At 49.3% G+C, this 15,071-nt stretch overlaps 1 protein-coding gene across 1 annotated transcript in view; it reads left to right on the top strand.

The window, feature by feature from the left end:
• LOC138733954 (AT-rich interactive domain-containing protein 1A-like) overlaps positions 1-15,071 on the top strand; it is a 777,561-nt gene that overhangs the window by 748,112 nt on the left and 14,378 nt on the right. Inside the window, exons 4-16 of the mRNA XM_069881476.1 lie at positions 865-1,105; positions 1,457-1,546; positions 2,234-2,401; positions 2,940-3,255; positions 4,397-4,542; positions 4,629-4,738; positions 6,675-6,884; positions 7,703-7,910; positions 11,102-11,234; positions 11,560-11,732; positions 11,905-12,055; positions 12,179-12,307; positions 12,405-12,501. Of these exons, the coding sequence (XP_069737577.1) occupies positions 865-1,105; positions 1,457-1,546; positions 2,234-2,401; positions 2,940-3,255; positions 4,397-4,542; positions 4,629-4,738; positions 6,675-6,884; positions 7,703-7,910; positions 11,102-11,234; positions 11,560-11,732; positions 11,905-12,055; positions 12,179-12,307; positions 12,405-12,501 (2,172 nt within the window). The remainder of the gene's footprint in view (positions 1-864; positions 1,106-1,456; positions 1,547-2,233; positions 2,402-2,939; positions 3,256-4,396; positions 4,543-4,628; positions 4,739-6,674; positions 6,885-7,702; positions 7,911-11,101; positions 11,235-11,559; positions 11,733-11,904; positions 12,056-12,178; positions 12,308-12,404; positions 12,502-15,071) is intronic.

The following is a 15,071-nucleotide window of genomic DNA, read 5'->3' on the forward strand; positions in this document are numbered from 1 at the left end:
CATTCAAGTTCTCGACTGCTGCCTCTGTCTTGACTAAGCCTGAACTGCTGCTGAACCTTATTATTGCGCGTGTTGGATCTGCACATCATCATCTGGGAAGTATCCCTGGTTTTCGAGACTTCCCGGATGATATTTGGTGCCATCGCTTTGCAGTTGCTGCTGTGACAGTTTGAGGTTTTAACTTCCGTAAGTTTTTTTATGCTTTTCTACTTCAGGGTGGATACACATGATAGGAAAGGTGTTTTCTAGCCTTGCCCCGGTGAAACGCTGAACTTGATAGGCTGATACTGCAATTGCTAATTTTTGCTGTCTTTGAAGAAAAGGAAGTGGGAACCCTGAAAAGTACTTTATGGTTTTCTTTTAAATCTCTGTTTCATTTGGTTTTATCCATCGCCAGTGAGTAGTTTCCCAGCTCATCTGAGGTTTATGAATTAATTATGGTGAGGCACGAGTTTTCTGTCTTTCAGAGGCTGAGCCATGTTTTGCTTCCAAGCCATCATCACGTGGACAGTCTCCTCTGTTTGCAGTTCTCTGTGTATCGTTGATGCATTCTTTAATTTCTCGCCTCTAAACTGAATTCTAAGAAGCAAGTAGGAGAATCAGCCGATTGTGTGGACCATCAGCAAGCGCTCAGCAAACCGGCTGGGGAACTCTTGGGTTTGGAGACAGACAGCAGGATAAGACGCGTTTGGCAGTTACTGGTGTCTACAGCTGCCTTCATTGCTGACAATAACATGAACAGAGTTCACGGATTTCTATTTGTAGCATCCCTAAGGGAGAAACACGCTCTTTCTTACTGATACGGGAGATCACAGTGCCATGTCTTCTTATTTTTGGCCTGATCTGTCTCTCTGTGTGTTGCAGGACCTGTCTGGCTCAATAGCTGATCTCCCCGTGGGTACAGAAGGAGCCCTGAGTCCTGGAGTAAGCACGTCAGGGATTTCCAGCAGTCAAGGAGAGCAGAGTAACCCAGCTCAGTCTCCTTTCTCTCCGCATACCTCTCCTCACCTGCCAGGCATCAGAGGACCCTCCCCATCCCCGGTCGGGTCTCCAGCCAGCGTTGCTCAGTCCCGCTCCGGTCCGCTTTCACCTGCTGCAGTACCAGGTAATTCTTCTTGGCACGTGTTGATCTTCTAGTGGGGCTGCCTTGTGCAGCTGAGGAGTGAATTACAATGGCCAGTGGGGAGGAATTGGCCGGTTATTTGAGGTCCTTTGATCTCACTTGTTGGCTTTCGAACACCTTGAACAGTTAAAGGACGCAGTAGGATGGGTGAGAAGGCTGGTAAACCAGCACTGTCATCTCGCTGGGTTAACGTGACTAATCTTGCTTGTTTTCCTTCGCTGCGGCTAACATACCCTGCTCCTCAAGTTGTAGTCCTGGTGTTTAATACTCTTGCCTCCTGGGCTTTGTGGTGTGGAGTTTTTGTGATTAACCCCTCTCCTGTTTGCGGTGTAGGCAATCAGATGCCACCCCGACCGCCCAGCGGCCAGTCGGACAGTATCATGCATCCTTCCGTGAACCAGTCAAGCACAGCGCAAGATCGAGGTGTGTGGCATGAGTTAAAAGACTTAATTGTAAAGCTAGCTGTGTAACTAAAAACTGCCTGGCCTGATAACGTGGATTCTATGGTGAGGTAGCATTTAAAAGCTGCCCCTTTAAAACCTCTGAATGTTTAGGCACCTTGCAGTAAATTGAGCTCATTTTGGTTGGTTGGCCTCTACCGTTCCATCCAGGCTCCTAGAGTGGCTTCTAAGATGTTTTCTCTGGCTTCTGACTGGCTTTTCTACAAATGCTGTTTGTCCATGACCTTAAGCTTCAAAATGAGGGGCGTTCACAATAATATTGCACGTTTTCCCCCTAAGAGAATAAGGTTGATGTGGGGGGAAAGTCAGGTAAAGCTTCAGTTCTCCTGGCTGAAAGTTGTCACCCTGAGGAGGCAAATAAGCAAACGAAAACTAGCGATGACGAGAAGCCCCCAGGATTTAGAGTGGTGCTGTCTGCTCCTGTGACACTAAGGGCTTTTTTTTCTGCATAAACCAGGAAATTGGATCCGTTATCTTAGCAGATAACGCTGTCTCCTTAATAGCAACCACTGTAAAATGTGTCTCGGCTGCTGCTGAAAGGGGTTTGTGAGTGGCTCCCAGGGGCTGCTGTTCCCTAAGAACGTGTGTGTCCAGAGGCACCTCTGGATACTTTGCACTAATAAGTTTGCTCCTCTCCCCGGGTGACCAGGTTACATGCAGAGGAACCCTCAGATGCCCCAGTACAGCTCACCCCAGCCTGGCTCAGCCTTATCTCCCCGTCAGTCTTCGGGAGGCCAGATGCACGCTGGAATGGGGCCGTACCAGCAGAACTCCATGGGAAGCTACGGAGCCCAGGGTGGGCAGTACGGACCTCAAGGTGAGGCACAGTCAGCTCCTGGCTCTTGTCCTTGATAAACTGGCTTTATTTGTCCCTTCTTCATGTGTGGGTTATACAAAACAGTGTGCTCCTTCCAAGCTGGAAGGAACCGTGCTTCATTTGTGTTGAGACGGATGGAATGCAGTGGTTTCAGGACTAGGTGTAGTTCTAAACCTAGGAGCCTTCCTCCTCATTTAAAAATAGGTCGTACGTCCAATGTAAAAGATGAGAAGGGCTGGTTTTCTTTGGAGGGGAAGGAAAAGGGTTGAGTGAGCTTTTCAAATCCCCTCCTCCACTCAGTTTTGCCTTGGGAGAGTTTCAGGCAGCTTTTGAATCGATATTGCTGCTTGGCTATGTCAAAACACCTTTTTTTTGTGGCTTATATCGAAGTACTTCGAATTTTTCTTGAGGTGTTAACACTCCCCCTCATCTGTTAGTGATCTTTAAATATTTGCTGATAGAAGATTTTTTTTTTTTATGGTGATTCATAAACTAACTGGTAGAGCGATGTTGTCGTTCTCTCTTTTTATCTCCTCAGGAGGTTCTCCCAGGCAGCCAAACTACAACGCGATGTCCAATGCCAATTATCCCAGTCCGGGAATGGGAGGAAGCATGAACCCGATGGGAGCAGGGAGCCAGATGCACGGGCAGACGGGTGTGCCGCCGTACAGCGGGCTTCCTCCCGGGAGGATGAGCCACGCGGCCATGGGGAACAGGCCCTACGGACCCAACATGGCAAATATCCCGCCGCAGGTGGGGACAGGGATGTGTCCCCCGCCCGCTGGCATGAATCGCAAAGCACAAGAAGCAGCCGCCACTGCCATGCACGCAGCTGCCAACTCCATCCAGACGAGGTGAGGAACGAGGTTTCTCCTGGTCCCTTTCTTGTGCTGCGTCTCTCTTTCAGAGCTGTGGATGGAATAACCCAAAAGTTGAGTGACACTTAACACACTTTTCTTGGAAGGTTTGCCCACCTTGGAGACTTGTTCATCAATCTTAAGAGTCTAACACTTGGACAAGCAGGGTTTTGGAATTCTTCGCTAATGATATACTTAGGAAATATTTAATATTCAGGGAGGTTCTTCTCCCCCTGTACTCAGCACGGGTGAGGCCACACCTCGACTCCTGGGTTCAGTTCTGGGCCCCTCACCACAAGAAGGGTGTTGAGGCTCTGGAGCGAGTCCAGAGAAGAGCAATGAAGCTGGTGAGGGGGCTGGAGAACAGGCCTTATGAGGAACGGCTGAGAGAGCTGGGGGTGTTTAGCCTGGACAAGAGGAGGCTGAGGGGAGACCTCATTGCTCTCTCCAGATACCTGGAAGGAGGTTGTGGAGAGGAGGGAGCTGGCCTCTTCTCCCAAGTGACAGGGGACAGGACAAGAGGGAATGGCCTCAAGCTCCACCAGGGGAGATTTAGGCTGGACATTAGGAAAAGCTATTTCATGGAAAGGGTCATTGGGCAGTGGCAGAGGCTGCCCAGGGAGGGGGTTGATTCACCTTCCCTGGAGGGGTTTAAGGCACGGGTGGACGAGGTGCTGAGGGACATGGTTTAGTGTTTGATAGGAATGGTTGGAGTCGATGATCCGGTGGGTCTCTTCCAACCTGGTTATTCTATGATTCTATGATTCTATGATCTCTACAAATAAACTCTTCTCACAGGGCTGAGGTGTTTGCAGGTCTGTTCTTCCCTGTGAAGACAACAACTAGAATGAAGTTTGTTTTACGGGTGCAGCAGAACAAGACCGATGGTGAAAAGGTTCAGAATTGAGCTCCCTCTTGCGAGCTAGTTTACATCCCCTTTTCTGTTGAGAATGAGACTCTAGGGCAGCTGAACTGTCAGGTAGCACCTGATCTTTTGTCTTTTGCTGGAGAAGGAAGCTGGGGAAAGTCAGTTCTCCACATCCTTTGTAGACTTCTCTTAGCAAACCTGCTTCTTTTGAGGACAAGATCTTAATGCTCAGTATTTGGAGTGAATGTCTTTTATCCTTGCTTTCTATAGGCCTCCTGGTTATCCCAACATGAACCAAGGTGGGATGATGGGCACTGGACCTCCTTACGGACAGGGAATTAACAGTATGGCTGGCATGATGAACCCCCAGGGCCCGCCCTATCCGATGGGTGGGAACATGGCTAATAACTCTGCAGGTAAGCCGGTACCATCTGTCAAATGTTGCATTGATTTCGTTGTCCCATATTGAGAATCGGTGTTAAAGATTCTTCTGACTTCCTAGGGATGGCAGCAAGCCCTGAAATGATAGGCCTTGGGGATGTCAAATTAACACCCGCAACTAAATTGAACAATAAGGCAGATGGGACACCCAAAGCAGAATCCAAGTCAAAGGTAAAATGTTTTCGTTTTTCTAATGACTTCCATCCTTGTCAGCATCCAGGGAGATAAAACCATGACACAGTAACTGGAACAGTGCATCTGTCTAGTGGTGACTGTGGTTCCTGAGAGAACACGATTGGGTTCCTCCTCCTTACCCTGGACAGACTTCTCGCTGTAGAGAAGTTGTCCTTGTAGCGTGTGATCCGATTGCTCCTTGCAACCAGGATTTTAACTTGAGTGTGATGAGTGAGTAGGACACTCATTTCAAAGAAATAATTGTCTTGACAAGTGTGTTTTGGAGAGGGCTCTGCAATAAACCACTAAATCCATGTGTAATAAGTTCTGTGGAGGAGCCTGAATGGTGAGGCTGCCATACCCACCGACCCTCATTAAGGCCAGGAAAGGGACTTCTCTATCAGAATTCTTGTGTCCTCCCCTCTTTGTGACTCAAGAGTTCAAGCCTCTCTAGAATTCCTGATGGATGCCTGGCACACTTTATTTATACATTCTCGTTGCACTTTTGGGCCTTTGATAAGTGGGGAGAAGGTACCTGCACAGGTGGACCTGTTGGGTCACCTTTCCCAAGTCCCCGGGTCCTTTGAATACCTAATCAGTGTAGTGTGTGGCTTGAATCCAAAGTGTAAAGGTAAAAACCACCTTGTTGAAGTGCTCAGTGTAGGAAAATTGAATTATACTTGATGTGGCCAGCCCTGGCTGGGCTTGAACTGTACCTAGAACAGATCCATCTTGGAACAGTGGTTCAACAGTGTTTACAAGAGGTTTTTTAGGATTTATGAGGGAACAATTGAGAGGTTTGCTTCTGGATTCATAAACCGTTGAGAAATGAAGAGGAGCATTTCCCAGCCCTTTGGGAGCAATCAATTACACTTGCAAAATGATTCAGTATTAGGAATTATCACCTGCCAGAGTGAAACTGCCCAAAGGAGTGTGAACAACGCGGGGTTTGTTTCTGGTGTAGGCTTGGAGCTACTTGGTTCTCATCTCTCAGCTGGGAGGTGGGACTCTAAAGTGTTACAGTTGTTTCCCAAACAAACCTCTTCCTAATCCTGTATTAAAGCCAGAAGAGGGAGGCAAACAGGTTCTTCAGGGAATGTTTTTCTTTGCATTGCTGCTACCAGTCTCAAAAGAGCCAGCAAAACAAGCAGTTTCTGAGCCCATAGTCTCTACTTGAAGGACAGCAAATGCTCTGGAAGTTTGATACTTGTGCTACCAGCTGCCTGCGAGAACGTTGAGAAGATCTCTCACTTCTGCTCGTGTTATGGCTTCTTAGTATCATAGAATCATGGAATAGTTTGGGTTGGAAGGGACCTCAAAGCCCATCCAGTTCCATCTTGTGCCATGGGCAGGGACACCTCTCACTCAAGACCAGGTTGGATGGAGCTTGGAGCCCCTGATGCAGTGGGAGGTGTCCCTGCCCATGGCAGGGGTGGAACTGGAGGGGCTTTGAGGTCACAGGTGCTTCAAATCTTAGCTTTCCTTTGAGGCATGCATCTCCCTCTTGAGTAGGAGAAGAGGCTGACCAGAGGCAGCTCTCACCCTGGCAGGGTGCAGTAGCCAGGGGGAAACTCCTTTGCAGTTGAATTAAATGTTTTCTCCTGTATTTAGCAAATGAGCCCACAAAGGATGCCTCAAAGAGATGGCTCTCTGCAAAGACTCCTTGAGGTTTGTTTGGTTTCTGTGGCATTCCTGACACCTTTCACTTTTGAAAACACACGTTCTGTGAATTCCTTGAGTAGCAGCTGATTTTTGAGATACCTTTGTCGAATAATGCCTGCCTGATGTTTGTCTGATACAAGTGTGGGTCTAATATAAAGCTGTTCTTGAGCAGAACTTGGAGCTCTTCCCTGACTGCCTTTTTGAAACCCTCTCTGCTGTAAGCCAGCTGGTTTTGTGCTGCTCACTGCTGGTATCTCTTTCCTTCTCCTAGAAGTCCAGTTCCTCTACTACAGCCAATGAGAAGATCACCAAACTCTACGAGCTGGGTGGTGAGCCCGAGAGGAAGCTCTGGGTCGATCGTTACCTGGCCTTTACTGAAGAGAAGGCCATGGGCATGACAAATCTGCCAGCGGTGGGCAGGAAGCCCTTGGTCCTTTACCGGCTCTGCATCTCAGAGAAGGAGATCAGAGGACTGACTGAGGTGGGTGACCAGGTGTCTGTGGTCAGAGCTGCTTCCTGTCTGGCAGTCACAAGTCAATGGGCCACACGATTCAAAGTAGCTTTGTAGGTCTGGGGTAGCCCTGGCTTCCCACTTACCTGTTTATTTTGCTTTTACTTTTTTAAATAATGCTAATAATAATTTTAAAAATGCTTTTTAATGCTTCCTTAATAGGCTGGGTTGTTCAGCCTGGAGAGAAAAGGCTCCGTGGAGACCTTAGAGCAGCTTCCAGTGCTGAAAGGGGCTCCAGGAAAGCTGGGGAGGGGCTCTTGATCAGGGAGTGCAGAGATAGGACAAGGAGGCATGGTTTTCAGTTGGAAGAGGGGAGATTGAGATGAGATCTTGGAGAAGTGTTTTCCTATGAGGGTGGGGACACCCTTGCCTAGGTTGCCCAGAGCAGTGGTGGCTGCCCCATCCCTGGAGGGGTTGAAGGCCAGGTTGGATGGAGCTTGGAGCCCCTGATCCAGTGGGAGGTGTCCCTGCCCATGGCAGGGGTTGGAACTGGATGGGCTTTGAGGTCCCTTCCAACCTGAACCACCCCATGATTCTATTGACTTTGCATCAGGCTGTCAACTGATCTCATGGCTAATTTGATTTGCAGTCTGTCCCTATTCAAATGATCTCTAGGTGGGGAAGAGAGTTTACTACTAGTTCTGAGTTTGAACACAACTGTGTCTGCCTTGCTTAGCCCTTAGAGCGTCCTTTGTTTTAGCTGGGGAGTGTTGCTTTCTTCCTAGAAAATGTATTGGAGGAGAAGGAACTTGGATATTGAGTTTAGAGCCTCTTGGTTGGTTGTGCAGGTCAGCAAAAACAAGAAGTGGTGTGAGTTAGCCACCAATCTCAACGTGGGCACGTCCAGCAGCGCAGCTAGTTCTTTGAAGAAGCAGTACATCCAGTGTCTCTACGCCTTCAAGTGCAAGATAGAGCGAGGTGAAGACCCCCCTCCGGATATCTTTGCAGCTGCCGATTCAAAGAAATCTCAGACGAAGATCCAGCCTCCGTCTCCAGGTGAGTTCAGACTTGGGTTTAGGGTGTGCAATGGATGCTTGCGCCAGAGGAGACAGTGAGAACTTGGAGGCTTTGTGCCCAGAGAGCTCCACGAGCCTATTACGGGTTGAGTGCTCTAGAATTCAAGCCCTTTCAAATGAACTGCTGTTTCAGATTTGATGGGAGGCTCCGGTTTTGGAATAATTAAGCATAGTGTTCAATGCAGAAGTTAAAGGAGGACATGAGGTCCAGGCCAACAGTGCCTGCTGTGCATTTTGGTCTTCATGAAGTCTGATCCACTCTGTCTTATTTGCTTTAGGTTCATGACTTGAATCACTGCTGAGCTTGCCAACCCTTTAAGCTTCAGATTTTCCACTTTGTCTTATAAGTAAAACGTTCAGATGCTTTTTTTTCTGGTCAGGAACCTGTTCCTATACGTGAAGTAAGCTTTATCTGCTGTGAAGTTCCTGTAATTTTTGCAAAAAATGCCTTTTTGGTTCAGAAACCCAGCATTACCTTTGTCTGGCTTCTGAGGAAGGGGAATAATGAACCCTTTTTTGATTGTGCTGCAGTTGGGTTTCAGCCCCGCTAAGCCCTTGATCGACAGCGTGCTTGTCCGAATAATCTGTTGGCAACTACATTTATCTGCTCAGTTAGAGTGGTGGTTTTTATAAAGAACTAAATCGTGTTGTTTCGCTCGTCAGGAAGCCTGTCCTGGTGTAGCTCCAAACCTGGTGTATTTTGTGAGATAAAGCAACTTGTGTGTCATTAGAGCGACCTGTCTAAAGCGGTGTCTGAGTTCTGCTTAAACTAGACTACAGATCCATCCCCACCTCCTTCTAAAAACTTTCTTGCCCTCTGAGATGCCAGGAGGTGAACAAAGATGTTCAGAGCATTTGGAGCCTGGGACTTGTAGGATGTCAGCCAAGATGCCTGTCAGGATGGATGAGGTGGTGCATCATATTTTGTTTTGTTTTCGCCAATACAGGAGTGTGTGAAGGTGGTGACTCTGCCTTCAAGGGCCGTGGTGCAGGTGATCTGTGAACTGTTCCCCCACATCCTATCCCTGCACTCCCTGATCAAGAGCCCCTCCCCAGCTTTCCTGCAGCCCCTTTCAGTACTGGAGGGCTGCTCTGATCCTTTAAGCTGTATCAGTCCATGTTCATCCTCCTCTTCTGCTTCCTTTTTCCTCCTTTCTCTCTCGCTCCTCTGGATCAGCCCAAACAGAGGGTGTAGTACACAACACAAATCGCATTCTCAACTTCATCTCCAGACTCCAAAGCCTTCCCTGTTTGAAAGCCAAGTGGACAGCAGCTGAGGCTCTTAATCAGGGAGTGCAGGTATAGCATGAGGAGAAATGGTTTTCAGCTGAAAGAGGGGAGATTGAGATGAGATCTTAGGACGAAATGTTTTGCTGTGAGGGTGAGGAGGCCCTGGAACAGGTTGTCCAGAGCAGTGGTGGTTGCCCCATCCCTGGAGGGGTTCAAGGCCAGGTCGGATGGGGGTTGGAGCCCCTGATCCAGTGGAAGGTGTCCCTGCCCATGGCAGGGGTGGAAGTGGTGGGCTTGGAGGTCCCTTCCAACCCAAACTGTTCCATGATTGTATGATTTTGAAGTCCCGTCACTTGGACAAAGGGCTGAGGCATCCCACGCAGACACCACTTTGTGCTTCTTGCGGACTTTATAATCCATTGGTTTTGATTTTCCTTCGTTCCAGCCTGTTGTGGCCCTTGGAACTTTGTGAATTGAGGATCGCGCGGCATGATTCCACATTGGCTGCTTTTTGAGGCTGCAGAGCATCCAAAGGCCTTGCAGGATAATGCTCTAGGTAGAGGTCTCGGTGCTGGAGCTGTTTTCCATGTAGTGTGCATTCATAACCCTCCAAACCCAAACGTATTCACAGAAGGGCCTTGGCTGGGCCGGGTGGTGCCGCGCAGGCACGTGGCGCGGGTTTCCTGCAGCCCAGCTTGGGTTCCTGCTCACAAACTGCGGCGCGTCCCCGGGGTGCGGAATCAGTCTGCCGTTGGGTTTTAATTCCCAGAGTAATGGAACTGGCCTGGCTCCAAGCGTGTGTGAATTTGTGAGTGGGAGGGACAGCAGGGGGTGGGGACAAGCACCAACTGGCAGCGAGGTGGGGAATGTCTCGAGGCCTCTTCCTGCCGATGCCAGCGTTCCAAACGGTGAATTTCTGGGGGAAGCGAGCGGAGCTGAACGGGAAGGAGAACGGCGGGGAGGGCCCATGAATGAAACTCCCCGCTGAGCTTGCCTCTGCTCCTCCTTCTGCCAAGGCCTCCCTGGGCTGGGAGGGAGCCGTGAAGAAGAGGACAGGGTGCCAGGAAGGTGGGGTGTAAACAAACATGGCCTGGACGTGACCTCGGTGGATTTTAATGAAGAGCTGAAATGACTCATCAAGCAGCAGGGCTGAAGCCGAGGGATATCGCGTGCTGGGGATGGTAACTAATGGAAACATTAATGAAGAGTTCAGCTCTTGCCAGCTGCGAGGAGTGTATGAACCTGAGAGCTGGCAGTGTCACAGTGATCTGGGGCAGGGAGAGCTCCTCGAGCCGGTGGCACAGCTGGATCACACATGATGGCCTGAGATTTTTTCATGAAAGCTTACTGTAGTGTAAAGCAACCTGTATGGAGCCAGGGAACTTGCTGGACGGGTTTGGTTGTTCAGTGAAAGATCTGGCATCTCCGGCATTCCCTGTTCCAGGAATCCTTGGGAGTGGTGCTTGAATTGACCTGCATGAATTAACCCCTCTGGAAGGGCAGAGCCTTGTTCAGAGTTAACTTGGTGATTTCCGCTTACATCCTGGAGTTTCTATCACTAAAAAGATGGTGAGGCTTCCAGGAGAGGGCTCGCGCTTCCAGGAGAGGGCTCGCGCTTCCAGGAGAGGGCTCAAACCCGCCTTCTTTCTCGACAGAAAGAGAACATGAAGGTGCACTGTAGAGCATCAGCCTTTGGAGTGAGATGTCCTGGGCAGCACAACATGGTGCCATGGTGGTGGCGCCTTGTGTAAAAGAACGTGGTAAAGAATAAAGTCACAATGAGAGCAAACATGTCCTCTCAGCTTTATGCTACTGCACGTGGTTCTTCTGGGAAGTCTGGCCCAGGTTCTCCTTGCAGCGTTTTGCTCCTTGTACTTCTTTGGCCGTGGTTCATCTCTGTCTCTTGGAGGGCTCTCTGCTCATGCGTTTCTGTTCTTGCAGCGGGTTCAGGCTCCATGCAGGGCCCTCAGGTGCCTCAGTCCACCAGCAGCTCCATGGCAGAAGGAGGAGACTTGAAGCCACCAACTCCAGCGTCTACGCCACACAGCCAGATGCCCCCTTTGCCAGGCATCAGGTATGAAACCATCGCTCCCAGTGTGACTGCAAGGGTGCTGCTGGGTCCCTACCACAGATGGCTCTTGTGGTGGGGCTCCCTGGCTTTGCTCCTTCGTTCATGGCTTACAGCAACACCGTTGGCTCTGGATCTGTGTGAGAATAGTGATTCCTTTGGGTTTGGGGTCAAGGACAGTTTTGTAGAAGGGCAGTTCTTTGTGACTTTGTTGGAGGAGTGTGACTGTGATCCTAGGGGACAGCAACACCTGAGAAAAAACGTGGGGAAAGGTATCCTGAGGAGCATGGTGGACCTCTATAATCCTGTTGTGGTTTTTTTTTTGGATCAGGAGTAACTCGGTGGGCCTTCAGGATGCCTTTGCTGATGGTAGTGATCCTACGTTCCAAAAGCGGAACTCCATGACTCCAAATCCAGGGTACCAGCCCAGCATGAATACCTCTGACATGATGGGTCACATGTCTTATGAGCCAAATAAAGATCCTTACAGCAGTGTGAGGAAAGGTGAGGAGGTCCTCGTGTGCTCCTTTCCCTCATCTTGAGTACTAATCCCTGTCTCTCTATGCTGGAATTAGCTGTAGGAGACCTTCTGCTTGCCCTCCTTCCCCAGGAGACAGGGCCTGTCTACGTCTGCGTTAGAAAGATGTGTTTACTGGTGGTTCTTTCCGTGTTTCAGCGCCTGGAAGCGTTCCCTTCATGTCCTCAGGGCAGGGCCCCAACAGTGGTATGGGTGACCCTTACAATCGTGCTGCAGGTCCAGGGATGGGTAATATGGCCATCGGACAGCGGCAACACTATTCCTACGGAGGTCCTTACGACAGAGTGAGGTGGGTGCTTGAACCTCGTGAAACGATCGCTTTCACTTCCCATTGTGACTTTCCTGATCCATTTGAGGAGCGAGGGTGAATTCAAGTTGGACGTGTGCGGTCTTTGTGTTTGCTTCCCTGTAGGACGGAGCCCGGCAGGGGACCTGAGGGCAACTTAGCAAGCGGAACTCCGCAGCCCAACATCATGCCTTCCAGCCCGGAGTCGGGGATGTATTCTCCCAGCCGCTACCCGCAGCCGCAGCAGCAACAAAGGTCTGTGCGGGGTGTTCCCAGCAGCAGCTCGGCCCGGTTTGGGAGCTCTGGGATTGTGAGAGTGGTCACACAAGTAATGCATCTGTTTCTTCTCCAGACGTGATTCCTATGGCAATCAATTCTCCGCTCAAGGCACATCCTCCGGCAACCCCTTCCCTTGCCAGCAAACCACCATGTATCAACAGCAGCAGCAGGTGAGTTGTTGGCAAGCTTCTCGTTTGCTGGACTGAGGGACAGAAGAATCTGTGAAATTTCTTAGAATCATAGAATCTTGAAGGTTGGAAAAGACGTCACAGCTCATTCAGTCCAATCGTTACCCCAACCCCACTGTGCTGACTAAACCATGGCCCAGGTGCCACATCTACGTGCTTTTTGAACCCCACCAGGGATGGAGGGTCCACCACTGCCCTGAGCAGCCTCTGCCAGGTCTTCACCACTCCTTTGGTAAAGAAATCTTCCCTAATATCCAATCTAAACCTTCCCTGGTGCAGCTTGAGGCCGTTTTCTCTCATCCCATCGCTTCTTACTTGGGAGAAGAGCCCAGCACCCACCTGGCTCCAACCTCCTTTCCAGGAGCTGTAGAGAGCAATGAGGTCTCCTCTCAGCCTCCTCTTCTCCAGGCTAAACAGTCCCCGGTCCCTCAGCTGCTCCTCATAAGACTTGTTCTCCCGACCCTTCCCCAGCTTCGTTCCTGTCTCTGAACTATACGCCAGCCCCTCAATGTCCAACTCAAATTTGTGTTGAGGGGAGGATGAAAAAGCTTGGGACTCTGTGTTTATGAATGTGTAGAACTAAGTACTTTATACAGGAGACGCTTTTTCCTAGTTTCCAGATAGTTTAGATAAGCTTTAATTAGCATTCCCAGTGCTAGCAAAACAACGTTCTGAGAACGGAGGCTGTGCAGTTGGCAGGTGTGCATGTTCTGGTCAGGCAGCAGGAGATCAGGAAGCTTTACTGGGCTTCCCTTCCCCCCTGGAACATCCCAAACTCCATAACGCTTGGGGCCCAAGTGGTGGGATGAGGTTGGAGTCAGTTCTTGATCATTTGGGGGAGCTGTGGGTCATTCTGCACCACAATGCGGAGCTTTTTGTTGTCTTTGCCTTGCTGAACCTGCAGACAGAGGCTCCAGACCTGCCTCCTCTCCTGACTGCCCTGCTGCCTCCTACTCCTTGTTCCCCAAACCAGCAGGTTTGTTTCAGGACAGAGTTCGAATGAACATAAATCTCTTTCAAGAATCCTTGCGTATGACTTGCTCTCTGTATCCGTGCCAAGACCTGTAAATGTTTTTCTGATAATTTTGAGTCCTCTGGTTTAGGAGAGCATGGAGAGGGCACTTGCTGAGCTGTGCTAAGAATAATTCCAACTGCTCTGCAGTTTGGCTCTGCAACCAGAGCCACAGGGCTCCAAGCCAAGAGTTCGAGTTACTCTGGCGCTCGGCATCTTTGAAGCCCTAGAGCTCCATCTGAAGCCAGTCATGACCGTGGAGCTTCCAAGGAGACTGTGTAGCAGCTTGGTCGACCCTTGGATGCAAGAGAGAGCTCGGGTTTTAATTCTATCTCAGCAACTGACTGTTTTCTCCATTTGCACTTAAAAGGAGGAGGAGGGAAGAATCTTTCTGGTTCCTTTCAGGGTTGTGTGAATAACCCTGAGATCACCTCTTAGAACTGGTTTTAACCTTTAGCCGCAGCCCGAGCGCTGCCACGTGTGTATATATATATGACGTTGTACATTGCACATACCCTGAGATCCCCTGCAGTTTTGTCCCCCTCTCCTCCCCCTTTATAGTATGACGAGTTACCGAGTTGATGACCTGCAAAAGCGAGACACAATTGTTTAATCTCTTGCCAGACATCCCTCCCTGGAGGATGCTGTACCGGTCTCTGTGGATAAAGTCATTGCTGTCTCAGCAGCCAATCAACTTATAGTGTATTTTTTTCCTGTTTTTTGTTTTCTTTCTAATCGAGGTGTGAAAAAGTTGTAGGTTCAGTTGAAGTTCCTGATGAAGAAACGCAATTGAGATTTTTCAGTGATGAATTCTGCATATTTGTATTTCAGACAATGTAGCTAAAAACTTGATGTAAATTCCTCCCTTTTTTCCTTTTTTGGCTTAATGAATATCAGTTATTCAGTATGAAATCTTTAAACTATATGTTCCACGTGTTAAGAATAAATGTACATTAAATCTTGGTAAGATGTTTGTAAGGGTTTTTTTATGAGCAGGACAGGGAGGTGACTTCGGTGCCGGCAGGTCTTGGTGCTGTGATGTTGTAGGTCGGCTCCTTGCACGGAGAACCTTCAAGGTCCTGTGCTTTCCAGCAGCTTTGGAGGCTGATAGTGTGTGGTCTGGCTTTGTTTTCTCCCTTTGGCTTGTTTTGGTGATGGAGGCTTTTGTTTTGTGCTGCGTAGGCTCAGGTAGGAGAGGATTTGTAGCAGGAGATGAAGCTGAGGCAGAGATGTGTGGTGTGCAGGGTGGAAAAGTCTCGGAAGGGAGGTGGTTCCCTCTGAGCTCTATAAAATGGACCATTTCATCTCCTTTGCGTTTTCTTAGAAGCTTGGTGTGGACTCTGACTTGAGAGGAGAGGGGGTTTCAGCAAAGAGCTAAAGTCCAGGTTCTTCCTGTCCAAATCTGCTCATTTCCATGGGTGTTTCATCGAGTCTGGAGCTTTATCCTCAGATAGTTGTAGGAGCCGGCTGGCTGAGCCGTACCAGGTTCGGTTAAAGAAGAAGGAAAAGCTTTTTTTGAAAGGCAAAGGTAATTTTTGTT

The sequence above is a fragment of the Phaenicophaeus curvirostris genome, unplaced genomic scaffold, assembly GCF_032191515.1.
Source record: "Phaenicophaeus curvirostris isolate KB17595 unplaced genomic scaffold, BPBGC_Pcur_1.0 scaffold_50, whole genome shotgun sequence".
NCBI classification, from domain to species: domain Eukaryota; kingdom Metazoa; phylum Chordata; class Aves; order Cuculiformes; family Cuculidae; genus Phaenicophaeus; species Phaenicophaeus curvirostris.